Source organism: Zalophus californianus, chromosome 5 (genome assembly GCF_009762305.2).
Source record: "Zalophus californianus isolate mZalCal1 chromosome 5, mZalCal1.pri.v2, whole genome shotgun sequence".
Lineage (NCBI taxonomy): Eukaryota > Metazoa > Chordata > Mammalia > Carnivora > Otariidae > Zalophus > Zalophus californianus.
Window position 1 is genome coordinate 147013201 of NC_045599.1, and position 19240 is coordinate 147032440.

General features: G+C 43.7%; 1 protein-coding gene across 22 annotated transcripts in view; it reads left to right on the forward strand.

Annotated features, from left to right (window-relative positions):
* The window catches only part of SEMA5A (semaphorin 5A), a 476158-nt gene that overhangs the window by 215291 nt on the left and 241627 nt on the right, over positions 1-19240 (forward strand). For all 22 annotated transcript variants that reach the window (XR_003522009.2, XR_003522010.2, XR_003522006.2 and 19 more), the window contains one exon: positions 6265-6310. Coding sequence is in view for 10 of the 22 variants with exons in the window: in XM_027605227.2 (XP_027461028.1) it covers positions 6265-6310 (46 nt within the window). In the remaining 12 variants the exon portion in view is untranslated. The remainder of the gene's footprint in view (positions 1-6264; positions 6311-19240) is intronic.

Consider the following 19240-nt stretch of genomic DNA (forward strand, 5'->3'; position numbering starts at 1 on the left):
TTCCCCTTGAGCTGTGCAACTACTACATTCTAAAACCTCTAATCTCTTAACCTGTTGCACCACTGCCTTTGTCCCCAAAGTATGGCAATATTCCTTATTACTACCTATTTACCTCTCAGGGTGTTAGGAAGATGAATGAGACCACTTAAATGCTTCGGCTTGCTCAAAGCATTGCCCTACAAGAGAAACTGACCCTATATGAAACATTTGGTTAGCATTCCCTGTTGGCGGGGAGCCAGAACCGTTATTTCTTCACATTGGAAAGGTTGGTAGCCTTTCTTGTGAACCTCACATATATTGTTTTCCCTCCTCTGTGTGCTCAGGATTGCAAGATAAAGTCATTGACCCTCTCTAATGCCCTGGAGAATAGCCACTTCCAGGGACCATAGATCTCACTTTAGTGTGTGAGTGGCCCAACATCTGGGAATATCAATTTTTTATTCCCTTTAGAAGATTTTCTTTCATTTTGTAATCTTTAACTTCATAGGTCGTTGACCTCAACTGTGATGGATCAAGCTGTCTTGGGAGATTCGGGTCCCTCATGATGCTAGCTGGATTGGAGTGTGTCCAATAGCAAAAATGGACTCGAAGTTGTACTTGGAACCAAAGAGTTTGAGGAAAGGTGTTTGAGCATAGTAGAATCCACACTGTGTTTTGTCAGGTTCTTAGGTTCCAGGGAGGTGATTAGGGAGGTCCACAAATGTTTTGTTTCTACTTAGTTTTTTAAAGTATCTTTTAAATCATTGAAAATCATGATAGATAAAGTGAATACTGAAAGGTGACATATTACTTATTTCTACTATTGAAAGGTCCAGGGAGGCATTAAACCATCTACTTGGATTTTGTGTAGACTACAGTCACGTATTTAACAGATTTTTGAAAGTCCCTACCAATTCTTGGGGCGCCTGGGTGGCTCAGTCGTTAAGCGTCTGCCTTCAGCTCAGGGCATGATTCCAGGGTCCTGGGATCGAGCCCCGCATCGGGCTCCCTGCTCGGCGGGAAGCCTGCTTCTCCCTCTCCCTCTGGCTGTCGCTCTGCCTACTTGTGCTCTCTCACTCTCTCTGTCAAATAAATAAATAAACTCTTTAAAAAAAAAAAAGTCCCTACCAATTCTTTGTCTCCGAAATCAAACAAAAAATAGCGACAAAAATGTAACCAACCGACACAAAGATCGACCTTAAATAGATGCTGAGGCTGTGCGAAGTTATAGATGACATATTTCAAATAATTCTAGTTTAAAAATTTTCAGTTAGCTTAATCAATTGACTATAATTAAGAAATATTATATGTAAATACTTGTTGAATGAGTTTTTGTTAATAAAGAATTATCTTTCTGGGGCGCCTGGGTGGCTCCATGGGTTAAGCATCCGACTATTTTGGCTCAGGTCTTGATCTCAGGGTCGTGAGATCTAGCCCTGTGTTGGGCTCCGTGCTGAGTGTGGAGCCTGCCTAAGATTCTCTCTCTCCCTCTCCTTCTGCCCCTACCTGCCCCCTCTCTCCCTCCCTGAAAAAAAAAAAAAAAGAAAGAAAGAGAAAAAAAAAAAGAAAGAAAAAGAATTATCCTTCCTCTCTTATGTCCTGAGATTTCATTTAAAGTGATTTTGAAATTTGGCACTGAGTTCTAAAAAGCAAAAACACTCAAAGTATTTCTCATAATTTATTGAAATATGTCAGGATAACAGGTCTTTCATCCAATGGTCACATATTCATGCAACTCTCTTGGCCATCTGGTATCTAAAAAGAGTCACGGTCTTTCAGGAATTTATGTGACTTAAGTATACTGAGACATGGTATAGCGTAGCTCTCTCAGTGTCATAAATGAAAGAGACGTGGGCTCTCTTAAAGTACGGGCAGGCAGTTGCAGGAAGAATTTGTGGGAAATAAGGAGGGAGAAAGGAGGCGCCATGTAATCAGACCAGTAGGATTAACATGTTCGCTTAATGGGGAGACATATGTCGCAGTCAGATCTCAGTCCTAGGGGTGAGAATCAATTACCTAGAATCAAAAGCTTGCCATTAGCAGCGTTGAGACTTGAATCATCTCAAAACGATATGTAAATGCACCTGTGAATTGAAATGAAGACATGAAATATTTGTGCTGTAACAACTATTACTGTGTGTTTCTGTGTGTGCGCGGGTGGGTGGGTGTGGGGCTGGTGAAATTAGGAAGGCGTCATGGGATGACTGGCTGGTGAAGCCGAGTGGCACGGTGGGCCAAGGGAGAGCACAGCGTGAGAGGTCTTGATAGTAATGCTGGGACTTTATCTGATCCTAATAATCTCGAATAAATTGCATCGTACCTCTTAATTTGCAGACGTTTCCTCATCAGCACATTGAAGGTGTATACCTTCTTAATGACGACTCAGCTTTAGAGTTCCTGAATTCTCTGCCTTTTTTTTTTTAGATAAAAAAAAAAAAAAAACCGAGGATGTTTTAAAAATAATGACTGGTTTGCAATCTTGTAACCCAGAAAATACCAAAGGAGAAGTTCCAGTCCTTTTTGATGCTTCTCTCCATTGGGGCCCTGGGCATGGCGGCGGCGGCGGTGGTTGTGGCGGCCTCTCATAATTACCGTGGCTCTTTCTCTCTCTCCCCTTCCCGTGTGTCTCCACCATACTGACACATTACTGACCAGATGGTGGCGAGGGCACCATCGCTGTGAGGTGTTCAGGGGCGTAAGAGTAGATGGTTGAAATTCACCAGCAATGGCGGGGGGCAGGGAGGGCTACTTTTTTTTTTTTAAAGATTTTTATTTTTTATTTATTTATTTGAGAGAGAGAGATTGAGAGAGAGAGAGCACGAGAGGGAGGAGGGTCCGAGGGAGAAGCAGACTCCCCGCCGAGCAGGGAGCCCGATGCGGGACTCGATCCCGGGACTCCAGGATCATGACCTGAGCCGAAGGCAGTCGCTTAACCAACTGAGCCACCCGGGCGCCCCAGGGAGGGCTACTTTTACAGACTGTCACCTGACAGTCAGTGGAGTGAATTTTGCCTGGGGACATGTAGATTGAGAATGTGGCATGTTTCTTATCATAAATCAGCGTCTTCTTGTCTTGGTCTCTTGGGGCTGCTAGAACAAAACTCGACAGACTTGCGCGGCTTATAAACAATGGAAATTTATTTCTCACAGGTTTGGAGGCTGGGAGTCCAAGATCAGGGAGCATGGCTGGGTTCTGGGGAGGGCCCTCTCCCGGGTTGCAGATGGCTGACGTCTCACTGTGTCTTCCCATGGTAGAAAGGTGAAGAATCTCTGGAGCCTCTGTTATCAGACCATTAATACCACGGATGAAGGCTCCACCCTCATGACCTAATCATCTCCCAGAAGTCCCACCTCCTATCACCATCATCTTTGGGGGTTAGGACTTCAACATAAGAATTTTGGGGAGACACAGACATTCACATCATAGCCCTTCCCTCATGGACAGCACCTGAAAACTGGACCCAGGCGTTTCAAAGAATGATTTCGATACCTCCTCCGACCCACTCCCCAAGTAGAGAGAGGTCTTTGGACTTTTCTTTCCAGTTGTCCTGTCCAGAGCTCTACAGAGCACGGTGGGCACAACCATCCTCTTTCCTCAGTGGTGTGAAGGAAACTCCAGCTCTTAGTTGTGTATGAGAAGTGCCTTTCTAGAAAGTTCCCAGATATGGATGTGTGTGTGTGAGCGCACGCATGTGTATACACAGCAGGGGGGGTGGGTGTATGATGGGAGGATGGGGAGGGGGGGTGGCCTTGCAACCTCATCGGAGCCCTTAGGTAATTAATTGATTAAAAATATGAATAATTTCTTGTTTACCGTAAGTATTTACAGAAAAAGTCTTTCTTAAAAGAGCTAGTGAGTGTGAAGAGTGTGAAGACTATGTCCCAGAACCATAAGCTAAACAGTGCTGTCTTCTGTTCTAAAAAGCCCATAGGGCCATACCATCCCTACTGACAGCAACCCCCCACTCCTGAACACACAGTCACGCTGCCTTATGCCTAAAACCGGAAATGCCTGGAGAGCAGAAGTTCTCTGTCCTCCGTCCAATGGAGAATGTACTGAGAATTTCAGTGTGTCTGGAAATTTCAGTATTTTCCATAGACTGTCTAGAAGGGACTACAGTTGATGGAGTGCTTGCAATGGCTCAGACCTCATTCTACATGTTTTCCTTGGATGTAACCCTCCCAACAGCCGCAGGGCGTAGGTAGGACTCTTAGCCCCATTTTACAGATGAGAAGACTGAGGCGCAGAGCACTTAAGCTTCCTTCCCGAGGTTGTATAAGTGGCACAGCTTGGGCTTTTGCACGGATATTCTTTACCATGGGGTGATCCCACCTCCCGGAGTCAAGGCACGGTAACCGCCTTCAGCATCCTGCAGGCAGGAAGCCAGTTACGAGACCGGCGCCAGGGTAGGGAGCCATGGTGCTCATAAAGGCAATGTGTGCATTACGGCCCGTTAATGCCCCTGCTGCCACTCGTAAGCCTCTCATCTGAAAGATTGATCTCTGCGGGTGTCTCGATTTCTAGCTTCTCTTGGAGGAGTCATGCTGGCCTCTCTTTCACATCAGGTGAAGGCTTGGCCCATCTTCCGATGCTCGCCAGCCTCCAGTGGCGCTTTCCTTGGCAGCTCAGTGACGCTCTTGCGTGCACACACCGGGTTCACATTCCTTCTCCTGCAGGAAGATGTTTCTGTTGGAAACCTTGCCTCTGCATGGTGCCCGACCAAATAAAAATAGACTCTGCTGTCACATTCCCTCGTCAGAGGCATCCTTAATCTGGGTCCGCAGAGAGGGCTGTGGGCTGCCTGTAATAAAAGAGAGGGTACGTTTCCCCCAATGGCTTTGTGGCATGAGCCAAGCCATGCTTCTGGGAGCTTCTCTGGCATTATTTCAGAGGTAAAATTGGAGGTTCGGAAAGAGTGTGGTGAAGAGGCTGCTGAAAGGCTCAGGAGGCAGCAGTGTTCACTGAGTGTGGGACAGCAGGGCCCCCCGTGCTGGGGGACAAACCGGGAGACAGCAGAATGCCCAGGGGTGAGTCGCTCGAAAAGTGAGCTTGTCCCTTTCCTTCCTCCAAGCAGTGCGCACACACATGCTGCTGGGTGCGGGCTTCCCTCTTGGCCCTGCCTTCCCATCCTTGCCCACGCAGTAAGGCTGTTTCTCAGTCTCCCCAAGGGCATGCCCTTGGCTGACTTGGCTGTCACTCGTCACTCCCACCAGGACAGCGTGGCCATTTCTGACATCTCCCCACCTCCCTGGATAGTGAAAATAAGGTACTCTAGCTTCTGGCTGCTGTCGGGACACTTTCCTTACTCTCTTATGCCGTGAAAATCATCTTGGGGCGCCCGTTACATGAAAACGGCGGCTTCTTGGAGACCCTCCCCCCGCTCATGCGTTCATAGCATCTGCTTTCCATTCTACGCCCGTTCTCCTGCACTTACTGTTCACACCTGGGCTCACTTTCTTCTTCACGGTGCGCGGAATGTGGCTCCAGCTGCACCAGCTCCTCGTCGGCGCGCGGCGAAGGGGGCAGTCACGTCCTGAGTCTGAGGCCAGAGCGTCGCCCACTAGGGAGGCCAGTGTGTTTCTAAAAGCTACAGTGATAAAGTGCAAGTGACTGATATTAGTGTTTACCCCCTGTGATGCTGATCTCGACTGCATATTTCATTGTTGAAAACAGATAGTTTCCTTTTCTCTGCTTTCTTGCTTCACACTTGGGCAGCCAGCGGGGGGGGGGGGGGGGGCTTTCAAACCCATGATGGCAGACTGATGAGTTTATGCTTCTAAACATGCACACACTGAATCCATCCAACAAGAGAGAACACTGTAATGCTCAGACTATGGTTGAATTCAAAACCTGGATGTGTTGTAATTGTAAATCGTGGCGAATGTAGGTGATCTTTAAGAATGAAGACTCATGAACGGTTTTGTATTCTCTTACTTAACTTAAACTCAGTTTCAGAATCCATTGCCCGTATCCTTTGGTCCTTTCCACATAGAACAAGAGAGTCAATTAGTAATTGAGATTTCCGCTAGTCACACACCAAACACATACACACACACACCTTATTCCTTAACTTTCTTGCCGTCCCAAATGTGCACCTGTTGACATATTGAATGCCTCTCTGAACTCCGAGGTGCAAGGAAAAACGTGCTAAACACATTCTTAGCAGGAGAAGGTTTAGGAAGCCAAAAATCATTACTTTGTTTTCCCTTGTTCTCATAATTTTTATGACCTGTAATATTTTGCATCTATTAAAAATAATAACTGTTCTCTTTTTGTATTTTGTAGAAACTACCTCTTCAGGTTACAGCTTGAGGATTTGTCTCTGATCCAGGTAGGTGCAGTTTATCTTGCTCGAGCTTTCATTTTCCATCCCAATTAACTTGCCGTTGGAGGGCATGAAGGCAGATGTCTGTTAAGGTACTAATCACGGCAGAGCTGGGGGTGCATTTCCCCAGCGGGCCAGGCTGCCGGACTCCTGGCTGCCCTGTGTGACGTGACTCATCACCTGCCTTCGTTCCCCACCGGCCCTTTTCTCCTTCCGTGCAGCCTTCCTTTCATGGGCCTCATCCCGATTTATTCTTTGTCAAATGGTAGATAATTCAAAGGACACTTCCTCAATGTCTGGGAGCACCCTTCCCCCCAGTCAGAAGAGTCACTGATTATTTAGTTTGCTGCCTTCAGCCATCAGATTTTTGTAAAAGGCGGTTTCCTTAGAAAGACATCTTTGTTTCCTCTTTATTGCCTATAATGATGTCAATATGAATATAGGGGTTAAAAACCACATGGAGCAAAGAATAAGTGATAAAATAGCAGATAAAAATGCAATTTATCTACTTCCGGTTTTACTGTTTGAAGAAGGAGCCTGAGATCCTTCTGCCTGAATAGAGTATGTATTTTAGTGGAAGTGTCTGGTAACCAGGGTTTCCTTCGACAAGGGGAGAGTTAAGAGGACATGAATATCTCCCTGGCCGAGCATCTGGAACTCCTCCACAGAATGTGCCAGAACTCCTGGTCACTGTGCAGCTTCGGAGAAGTTCTTCAACCAGTTTTCATATCACCCTCGTGTACTAAAGCTCTAAGAAGTAGTGGAGAGAAGTTGAGACTAGCTTCTTCTCTATGTAATGCTTATATTTGTGAACATCCAGGAAACTTCAGAGCAAGGATTTAATATTAGACCTATCTTTTATTCACCAGGGCCTCAAAATAAGCCAAAGCTAATTTTGGTAAAAAAGCAAGGGCTCTGAAGATCTGTAGACCCCGGTTTGGGATATAGCTTCATGCATCCCAGCAACTGTGTGTTTCCTCATCTGTGAAATGGCCACAAGGCACTGATTATCCTCACACTGTCACTGCTAAAATTAAGTAAAGGAAGGTGTGCAAAAGGGAGAAGGCATAGTAATTTCTCAACAAATGTTAATTGCTTTTGTTTTTAAAAGTGATGAGGACAAATAATGACTTATTATCATAATCATTTCAACACACCAGCCGAGAATTAATTGTCTTGCCACTGCAATTTAGTATAAAAGTCTTTAAATGAGTTGCTTTGTCGGTTACAATCATGAATGTATTATTAAGTAATCAAAATGATCAGCAGTTTAACCAAAGTACTGCTTTAAAACTCTGATTTTTCAATGATCTTTTGTCAAAGGTATAGATCTTTCAATAGATGGGAACTATATATTATGCGCATTTTGATTCTCATGGTGTACTAGATTATCTGCCACAGTGTGTGTGGGAAAAAGCGGAGCGTGTAGACGTGGGCACAAACATCTGTTTATGCGTACGCACTCATTTCCTTGTCTCTCAGTTGTCTCCGCTGAGAGGGTCTGGAAGCATTGGCATACCAGTAGCAATGAGCTCATTTAAAGTACAGTTCACAGTTCTTGTTTTTTTTTTTCTTAAGATTTTATTTATTTGAGGGAGAGAGAGCACCCACAATTGGGGGGGAGGGGCAAAAGGAGAGGGAGAAGCAGGCCCCCCGCTGAGCAAGGAGCCCAATACGAGACTCGATCCCAGGATCCTGGGATCATGACCCAAGCTGAAGGTAGACGCTTCACTGACTGAGCCCCCCAGGTGCCCCTGCACTTCTTGGTTTCTAAATTTAATTCTCCACTAATAGGAACCAAAGTTTCTTGGAGAAGTAGCTGGTTCCAGGGCCTGGGCAGTGAAAGTCCCAGAGAAGCCCGGAATATCTTGTTTCAGGAATTAAGGACATATTCCAAGCATGATGAGGGCAGGTCAGAAGGTCCTAGGAGCCAGCTGGAAATGGGCTCACTGAAGAAATCTGGGATAATTTGATTGTTAAATCATGATGTATAATCAGTCTCAGTTTATAACATGAATAAACTAAGAATCAGTGAGGATATACTAACATCAAAATAACTGAATAAGTACACAGATAGGGAGAAGGGACCGTTCTTCCTTCTGTAAATGCCAGCTGACAAATATTGAAGGAATGATTTAATTACAAAATTCTGACTTGGCAACCATGATACTAAAAATTGATTCAGGCATAAATGATCAATGGCCGTGAAAATGTATGGGTGAGACTTTGATGATGACCAAGATATTCATGTAGTCTCAAAGTATTTACCTATAACATATTTATTCATTATAAAAGGAAAACTGTCTTTTGATGGTGAAGAAACCCAGCCAGTCCCACCATAACCAAGTAATCAAGGGTCCCCTTCACCTGTCATGGGACAAAGAGCCAGCAAACGTGTCCTGATAGAATGTACGGAGAAGGACACAGCAGGATTTCCTTGGTGTTTGAACTACAGATTATAACCAGTTTCATCAGGAGGAACATCACACAGACCAAAACTGAGGGGCATTCTATAAAAAATTGGCCTCTACTCTTCAAAAACCACCAGGCCATGAAAGGCATGGAAAGAAAGAAGGGCTAGTCCCTCATCAAGGAGACAAAGTGGCATGGCAATCAAATGAAACACTTGGTCCAACTCATATCTTGGAACAGAAAAAAAAAAAATTTTTTTTCTTGCTATCAAGGACACTATTGGGACAACTGGCAAAATTTTAACGTCTGGGGACGCCTGGGTGGCTCAGTCGGTTGAGCATCTGCCTTCAGCTCAGGTCATGATCCCAGAGTCCTGGGATCGAGTCCTGCATCGGGCTCCTTGCTCACCGGGGAGCCTGCTTCTCCCTCTGCCTGCCGCTCCCCCTGCTTGTGCTCTCTGTCTCTCTCTGGCAAATGAATAAATAAAATCTTAAAAGAAATTTTTAAATGTCTGTAGATGAGAGAGTAGAAATGTATTTTCTGATTTTGATAACTGTGATGTGATTATGTAGGGAAGTGATCTTGTTCTTTGGACAAACCTACTGAGATAAGTAGGGGTAAGGGGTATGGTTTTTCTGACATATTCTGAAATCATTTAAGAAATTATAACACGTGCACCCAGAGAGAAAGAAGCAAATGTGATAAAAAATAATTAATGGGGAAATTGAATAATTTAGGTGAAGGGCTTATTAGAGTCCACTGTGTTTTTCTTGCAAATTTTCTTTAAGTTATTGCAAAATAAAGAGATGCAAAGAATTGGACCATGCCTTCGCCACGGACGCATGTTTGCCATTGCTGTGGTGGCGGGGAAACCAAGTTCTCTTCCCATCATTGCTTCCCATTGTTGTGATATCCTTTTGGTGGAAATCAAGGGTAGGTCGTTGATGGAGCTGAACTGTGGAAAAGCCATCAGCATCACCATCTGGTGAGAGAGAGAGAGCACAGAAGGCCCAGCAAGAAGACTGTGACTTCCTGAACGGGGGCTTTGACAACACAGCCCTTGTGACAGTTGTCAGACGTCACCTTGACTTTGGTGCAAAACAGCACAGCTCTCCTCTCGGATGTTTTGTGGTTGTGTGCGCTGCTCGGGAGCCTACTGTGTACTCAGTGTGCAGAGAGATAAAGCTTGCAGTTCTTCTGGACAGACTGTTCCTTCTGACATGTCTTCGGTAAAGCGGTCTTATTGATTTCTATGAATAATTTATTTTAATTTAAATGACGATTTCCAAGGGTGACCCAAAAGGGAGGCGTACAGATAAACAGAGGGTTGTGCCGGTGTCATAAATGTTGCCGTCCAGTAGAAACATAATGTAGGCCTCATGGCTAGTTGATAGAAACTGGTGGTCACATTCGACTGAACACAGAGAAATGGGGATTATTTTTAATAATATATTGGTCTTAACTCATCGTATCAAAAATGTTATTTCCATATGAACTCATTACAAGAAATTAATGAGATGTTACGTTTCTTCTTCTTCTTCTTCTTCTTCTTCTTCTTCTTTTTTTTTTTTGCATTAAATCTGTAAAATCTTGTGTGGATTTTACACACAGAGCACACTGTGATTCGGACTAGCCCCCGTGCAGGAGCTCAGCCTGGCAGTTGACTGTGGCATTCTAGAGAGTGCGTGCAGAAGCCTTTATGACTTGAATGCATTCAGTTATGTTGTAGAAATGTTATTTTCTACAAGGATCAACTGGATTAATTTGAATATCTCAGGCTAATAAAATTACCTCCTTCCTTCTCTCACTAAAGATAAAAAAAAATGATTGTTTAAACATGAGAAAGTAAGGACGCTGAGATGAGGGAAAAACAAATTGCAACGAAGTGGAGAGAATCGGAGTTGAGAATCTGCAACAGCCCTTGTTTCTCACCCGACAAGGCTTCATTTGCTCTTGCCCCCCTCCGGGTGACAGCGGGGTCCACTTCCTGGTGGCCATGAGCTTTTTTCATGTCTCTCCCCATCACCTTGAGGCGCCTCCTCCTGGTAGGTCATGTCCAGCTGCTTATAGCTTCCTAACCTGGAGGCTCTTCCCCAGCAGCAAACATTTGCTCTTGCTGTCCTCTCTGGCAAACACTTTTTACCCCATCCTCTTCTTAATCTCGGAAAAGGCTACTGATCCTGAGTCCCCCAAAGGCGCCCGATCCCGAGTTACCCCCTCTTTGTAACTTATCCCAAGTCAGTTTGAGTTGCTGACCCCCGGATGCCTTTCACAGCCTCACAGCCTCTATTTCTGACGAGCCCTCACTGTGTCTCACACTCTGTGTCATGAGGAGTGTTCTCTTTCTGTCTCATTGGTGCTGGTTGAAGTGGATCATTAGATTAGGTTACCCGGCAAGTGGTAGACTCAAGACAAATATCTGTTGAATTTGAGTAATATGTTTGCTCTTTAATTTTCTAAACTTCTCATTAGTGAGGTCTAGGTAAGCTTCATATTTTGTCCCTAAATTTGAGGAAAGGAACACAACTGAGAGACTAGAGCAATGAGCAATGCTTGCTGGAAGAGGCATCCAGCAACACGTGTATACACCCTCTCTCCCCAAAGGATGATTCTAGGACGAAAGGGCTAACTGCTGGCTCTGATTTGTTCCTTTCTGACACACCAGTCACCTGTCTGCTCAGTCCTGCTGTACACTCTTCCTCTGCCCCAAATTCGTCTCCTGCCTTGACAGTGTCTTAGGATCAGTAACGAGAAAGAAGATGTTGATTAATGTTCCTTCTTTTCCTCCTACCGAGTGGTAGTTACAGAATTCTAGAGACTGTCCCCTGTCAGTGTCCCCCAAATTCAGTGTGCTGCGTTACACAGAGTAGCCAGCACAGCTCTTGGCCAGAGCAGGAGCACAGTGAACACCTCTCGGTGGACTCTCTCCCTCTCCCCTTCCTCAGGTCCCCACACTGGTGATCCCAGTTTATGTTGTTTGTTGAGAGGAGAAGGGGAGGGGCCAGGTGTTAGTCCTCTCGGAGCAGTGAAGGGAGGACGGGATGCAAGGTGTTGGCATTACACATGGGAGTCAGAGCATGTTGTCCATCCAGACGTGGTCATGCCCTGGGGCTCAGCTTGTGGAACTGTGCCGAAATCCCCTGGTGAGAAAAGTGGACTTTGGTGGAGTGGCCTCAGAATGGGAAAACTCAGATTGCCTGACAAGCCTGATGCTGAAAGCATTCTGGAACCGGAGTCAACAGCACCCCGAATCACAGAGTTCTTTTTTCCCTTTGCCGTCTCTAGCAAGGGTGAGACATCACTGGCGGGGTTTCCAGAGCAGTAAAGATTTGAGCCGGGATTGGGTTGGGGCAGAATTCCTCTGTTACCCTGAGTGAACATGATCTGTTTGAGGAAAGTCTCTTGGCATCACCACAAAAATATGCACATATAAATATACCATGAGGTAAAATGCCTATACGCAGAATATTTGTTACGATTTGCAAACAGGCATACCTTTTGTATTAAAGCAAGAGATCAAGAGTTGCTTTAATTTAAGGAAATAAAACCTGTTTTTCATCAGTGTCTGGAGAATCAGATTATCAATGTGATATCCTTTCTAAGGCATCTTTCCACTCAGAGACTGTGATAAGTTTCCTTGTGGCCTCCAAGTGCTGAAATTTAGCCGTGGCATCTTGAAAACCAATCAGGCATAGTGATAGAAGACGTGGCATTCACCATTATGCATCTCTCCTACTTCTTGTCATGATAACAGATTCCACTCTTCAACATCACTTTTCTTCTTGCCTTGATCACGGCAGTTATTTTTCAGGAACAAAGAAGCTTTTTGAAAAATATAAAAATGCAGCTGGCTTCAAGACTAATTGACAACATTTGCCCATCTAGGATCGTGCCTCGGATGGCCCAAGGTAGACACCCTTTGAAGAGTGTCCTAAGAACACAAAGGGGCTGCAGCTCATTTAGCCTCCCTATCTTGCTAATATTCTTCTGGGAAATTGCTCAAAATCCATTTTTATATTGTTTTCTTACTGAGGGAAAGGAATTCACAGCCTATTTCTCGCTTAACAACTGCTGGAATAAGCAGAAAAATTGAAATCTGTGTTCCAATTTGCCACCTGCCTCTCCACGATTTGTGAGTTAAAAAACTGTTAAGTCTCTGACAACCTGGTCAATATTGGTAGAGATTTCTCTTGGAAGTGAGGGTAGATGTTGACTTTGTTTCCTGAATCTTTAGGTTTGGGGAATTGACTTTCAACTTGAGACAGTTTCTAAACCAGTGTTTCTCAACTGGGGCTGCTTAACCTGCTGGGAATCTCTGCTTTTCGCCACTGGTGGGGGCCGCTACCGGCATGCGGTGGGTGGAAACCAGGGATGCTGCTCTGTATCCTACAATGCACAGGGCAGCATCTCCCCACTCTGCAAAGACTATCCTGGCTCAGGGTGGTAGTAGCACCAATGCTGAAACCCCACATTAGATCATCGCTGCCTCTCTCCTACATGCTTTGAAGAAGCCGCTTTCCTAGTCTGTGAAGTTAAGATTACTTCATTGAATCTGTGAGATTTTTGATGTGCTTAAGGAACCTTTCTCTTTCGATTTCTTCATATACTTAACCGAACACATGTATGAAACCTTAGTGGCCATTTCTAAAGAAGCTGCTGGAATTCTTGAGTTTAGATGGCTTCCTTTTGTCAGTATGTGATTAAATTTAAAAATAAATTCAGTCAATTTATAATGCCAGTACCAACAATATGATGTAACTACCCTCTGCTGGAATTCTTTTGTATAATTTAAGGAATGATGTATTACTTAATAATTTAGAATAACTATTCAAATGAGATATTCATATCGACTAATTATTTAAATCAAGTTTTATATTTATATCGAACAGGGAGAGATCAGTTTCTACTGTGGTCCTCAGAAATCATAATTCTAAACTTTATTTCTGCCTTTCTTTGTCAAACATGTTCCTAAAATCATGGTATTGTAGAAGTGGAAGGAATCATAGAGATCATTGTTGTTAAAACCTTTCAGGGGTCTGCAAACCAGGGCTTGTGGCTCACAGTTAGTTTCTTTGGAACACGGCCACGCCCATTCATTTGCATATTGCCTGCCTGGTATTATAGTTCCTGATGTTTCTCGGCACGCAGACACAACCATGTGTCTCATATATTGCCTACCTCTGCTGCAGAGCAGGGTTGACCAGTTGTCACAGAGACTGCCCTGCCTGCAAAGTCTAAACTATTTGCTAAGTGACCCTTTAAGGAAAGGTTTGTTACGGTATCTGGTACATAGCAAGTTCTCAGTGAGTGTTTCCTGAATGGATGAGTGAACACAGTATGAGGCAGTGTATGTTGTTTTGTTTTGTTTTTAGTTTTTCAGACAGTATTTGGTTGCTGTGTTTATTTTGAGTCCATGCCCAGTGCCTTCGTGGTCCCAGGTGACCTTCGTCCCCACATTCTGGACTCTTGGGGAACATTCCCTGTTCAAGTGCTGTTTATCTACCCATGTATTCAAACATCTTTACTTTTCTTTTCTCATAACTTTCTGGAGGATTTGTGGTTGTTTATGTGAATTTTATACTGATGACTAGGATTTTACTAGTTTCAGAGTCTCGGTGAAGGTGAGCTAACTGCCGTCTACAGATAGTCCTGTACTCTCAGTGGCTGAACACACACACACACACACACACACACACACACACACACAGCCTATTACTATTACTCACTTCTCACTTGCATGACAGTCCAGCACAGAGGCTGTGGGGGCCCCAATCTATGCTGCCGTCCAAGAGCCCAGGATGTTCTGCATTATGTGCCCCCATCTTCAACCCACATCTGCAGGAGCAGCATGGAAGGAAGAATGGAAAACCACACAGAGGAGATCATATGGGCCATGCCCGGAAGTGGCACATCTCCCTCTGCCCTAATTCCAGTGGCCATCACTCAGTCACATGGCCTCCGTCAACTGTAAGGGGGGATGGGAAGTATAGTTTGCAAAACCAGGAAGAGGCACAAAACTGGGACATTAGGATCATGGCAGGCACTAGCATTTTTCCCAGACAGTGCTAGGACAGACAAGACTAGCCGCTAGGGATGCCCTTACTGCTCCCGGCTCTCCATCGCCTTTGCTCCATCACTGCCGTTCTAATTTTCTACTACACGCAAGCCCACTTATTCACACTCCCAACATTTCTGTAAACAACACAGTGGAGATACTTTGAATAAACCACTTTGGACCTCAGTTTTCTCCATGGTGTATTTTGGAGACAAGAGCCAAGATGAAGAGTGGAGTAACCCTGCCATCCCTTTCAGCATTAATATCTCCGTGTCCGCCATCCTTCTACTTTCTCTTTCTTCTGTCATTGCTCAAATGACTCCTGGATTTCTCTTCTTTTTTTTTTTTAATTTTTTTATTGTTATGTTAATCACCATATATTACATAATTTGTTTTGGTGTAGTGTTCCATGATTCATTGTTTGTTCATAACACCCAGTGCTCCATGCAGAATGTGCCCTCCTTAATACCCATCACCAGGCTAACCCCATCCCCCCACCCTCCTCCCCTCCAGAAACCTCAGTTTGTTTTTCAGAGTCCATCATCTCTCCTGGTTCGTCTCCCTCTCTGACTTACTCCCCTTCATTCTTCCCCTCCTGCTATCTTCTTCTTTTTCTTTTTTCTTAAAATATGTTGCATTATTTGTTTCAGAGGTACAGATCTGTGATTCAACAGTCTTACACAATTCACAACGCTCACCGTAGCACATATCTTCCCCAATGTCTATCACCCAGCCACCCCATCCCTCCCACCCCCCACCACTCCAGCAACACTCAGTTTGTTTCCTGAGATTAAGAATTCCTCCTATCAGGGAGGTCATATGATACATGTCTTTCTCTGATTGACTTATTTCACTCAGCATAACACCCTCCAGTTCCGTCCACGTCGTTGCAAATGGCAAGATCTCATTCCTTTTGATGGCTGCATAATATTCCATTGTGTATATATACCACATCTTCTTTATCCATTCATCTGTCGATGGACATCTTGGCTCTTTCCACAGTTTGGCTATTGTGGACATTGCTGCTATAAACATTGGGGTGCACATACCCCTTCGGGTCCCTACATTTGTATCTTTGGGGTAAATACCCAGTAGTGCAATTGCTGGATCGAATGGTAGCTCTAATTTCAACTGTTTGAGGAACCTCCATGCTGTTTTCCAGAGGGGTTGCACCAGCTTGCATTCCCACCAACAGTGTAGGAGGGTTCCCCTTTCTCCACATCCCCGCCAACATCTGTCGTTCCCTGACTTGTTAATTTTAGCCATTCTGACGAGTGTGAGGTGGTATCTCATTGAGGTTTTGATTTGGATTTCCCTGATGCCGAGCGATGTGGAGCACTTTTTCATGTGCCTGTTGGCCATTTGGATGTCTTCTTTGGAAAAATGTCTGTTCATGTCTTCTGCCCATTTCTTGATTGGATTATTTGTTCTTTGGGTGTTGAGTTTGATAAGTTCTTTATAGATTTTGGATACTAGCCCTTTATCTGATATGTCATTTGCAAATATTTTCTCCCATTCTGTCGGTTGTCTTTTGGTTTTGTGGACTGTTTCTTTTGCTCTGCAAAAGCTTTTTATCTTGATGAAATCCCAATAGTTCATTTTTGCCCTGGCTTCCCGTGCCTTTGGCGATGTTTCTAGGAAGAAGTTGCTGCGCCTGAGGTCAAAGAGGTTGCTACCTGTGTTCTCCTTTAGGATTTGGATGGACTCCTGTCTCACGTTTAGGTCTTTCAACCATTTGGAGTCTATTTTTGTGTGTGGTGTAAGGAAATGGTCCAGTTTCATTCTTCTGCATGTGGCTGTCCAATTTTCCCAACACCATTTGTTGAAGAGACTATCTTTTTTCCACTGGACATTCTTTCCTGCTTTGTCAAAGATGAGTTGACCATAGAGTTGAGGGTCCATTTCTGGGCTCTCGATTCTGTTCCATTGATCTATGTGTCTGTTTTTGTGCCAGTACCATACTGTCTTGATGATGACAGCTTTGTAATAGAGCTGGAAGTCCGGAATTGTGATGCCGCCAGCTTTGCTTTTCCTTTTCAAGATTCCTCTGGCTATTCGGGGTCTCTTCTGGTTCCGTACAAATTTTAGGATGATTTGTTCCATTTCTTTGAAAAAAGTGGATGGTATTTTGATGGGGATTGCATTGAATGTGTAGATTGCTCTAGGTAGCATTGACATCTTCACAATGTTGGTTCTTCCAATCCATGAGCATGGAACGTTTTTCCATTTCTTTGTGTCTTCTTCAATTTCTTTCCTGAGTATTTTATAGTTTTCTGAGTACAGATCCTTTGCCTCTTTGGTTAAATTTATTCCTAGGTATCTTATGGTTTTGGGTGCAATTGTGAATGGGATCGACTCCTTGATTTGTCTCTCTTCTGTCTTGTTGTTGGTGTATAGGAATGCCACTGATTTCTGTGCATTGATTTTATAGCCTGCTACTTGACTGAATTCCTGTATGAGTTCTAGCAGTTTTGGGGTGGAGTCTTTTGGGTTTTCCACATAAAGTATCATATCATCTGCAAAGAGTGAGAGTTTGACTTCCTCTTTGCCGATTTGGATGCCTTTGATTTCTTTTTGTTGTCTGATTGCTGTGGCTAGGACTTCTAATACTATGTTGAATAGCAGTGGTGAGAGTGGACATCCCTGCCGCGTTCCTGACCTTAGGGGAAAAGCTCTCAGCTTTTCCCCATTGAGAATGATATTCGCTGTAGGTTTTTCGTAGATGGCTTTTATGATATTGAGGTATGTACCCTCTATCCCTATACTCTGAAGAGTTTTGATCAAGAAAGGATGCTGTACTTTGTCAAATGCTTTTTCTGCATCGATTGAGAGGATCATATGATTCTTGTTCTTTCTTTTGTTAATGTATTGTATCACGTTGATTGATTTGCGGATGTTGAACCAGCCTTGCAGCCCAGGGATAAATCCCAGTTGGTCGTGGTGAATAATCCTTTTAATGTACTGTTGGATCCTATTGGCTAGTATTTTGGTGAGAATTTTTGCGTCCATGTTCATCAAGGATATTGGTCTGTAATTCTCCTTTTTGATGGGATCTTTGTCTGGTTTTGGGATCAAGGTAATGGTGGCCTCATAAAATGAATTTGGAAGTTTTCCTTCCACTTCTATTTTTTGGAACAGTTTCAGGAGAATAGGTATTAATTCTTCTTTAAATGTCTGATAGAATTCCCCTGGGAAGCCATCTGGCCCTGGACTTTTGTTTGTTGGGAGATTTTTGATGACTGCTTCAATTTCCTTAGTGCTTATAGGTCTGTTCAGGTTTTCTATTTCTTCCTGGTTCAGTTTTGGTAGTTGATACATCTCTAGGAATGCACCCATTTCTTCCAGATTATCTAATTTGCTGGCATAGAGTTGCTCATAATATGTTCTTATAATTGTTTGTATTTCTTTGGTGTTGGTTGTGATCTCTCCTCTTTCATTCGTGATTTTGTTGATTTGGGTCATTTCTCTTTTCTTTTTGATAAGTCTGGCCAGGGGTTTATCAATCTTGTTAATTCTTTCAAAGAACCAGCTCCTAGTTTCGTTGATCTGTTCTACTGTTCTTTTGGTTTCTAGTTCATTGATTTCTGCTCTGATCTTTATTATTTCTCTTCTCCTGTTGGGTTTAGGCTTTATTTGCTGTTCTTTCTCCAGCTCCTTTAGGATGTAGCGTTAGATTGTGGATTTGAGACCTTTCTTGTTTCTTGAGAAAGGCTTGTATTGCTATATACTTTCCTCTCAGGACTGCCTTTGCTGTATCCCAAAGATTTTGGAAAGTTGTGTTTTCATTTTCATTCGTTTCCATGAATTTTTTTAATTCTTCTTTAATTTCCTGGTTGACCCATTCATTCTTAAGTAGGATGCTCTTTAGCCTCCATGTATTTGAGTTCTTTCCGACTTTCCTCTTGTGATTGAGTTCTAGTTTCAAAGCATTGTGGTCTGAAAATATGCAGGGAATGATCCCAATCTTTTGGTACCAGTTGAGACCTGATTTGTGACCTAGGATGTGATCAATTCTGGAGAATGTTCCATGGGCACTAGAGAAGAATGTATTCCGTTGCTTTGGGATGGAATGTTCTGAATATGTCTGTGAAGTCCATTTGGTCCAGTGTGTCATTTAAAGTCTTTATTTCCTCGTTGATCTTTTGCTTAGATGATCTGTCCATTTCAGTTAGGGGGGTGTTAAAGTCCCCCACTATTATTGTATTGTTGTCAATGTGTTTCTTTGCTTTTGTTATTAATTGCCTTATATAATTGGCTGCTCCCGTGTTCGGGGCATAGATATTTACAATTGTTAGATCTTCTTGTTGGATAGACCCTTTAAGTAGGATGTAGTGTCCTTCCTCATCTCTTATTACAGTCTTTGTTTTAAAATCTAGTTTGTCTGATATAAGGATTGCCACCCCAGCTTTCTTTTGGTGTCCATTAGCATGGTAAATGGTTTTCCAGCCCCTCACTTTCAATGTGGGGGT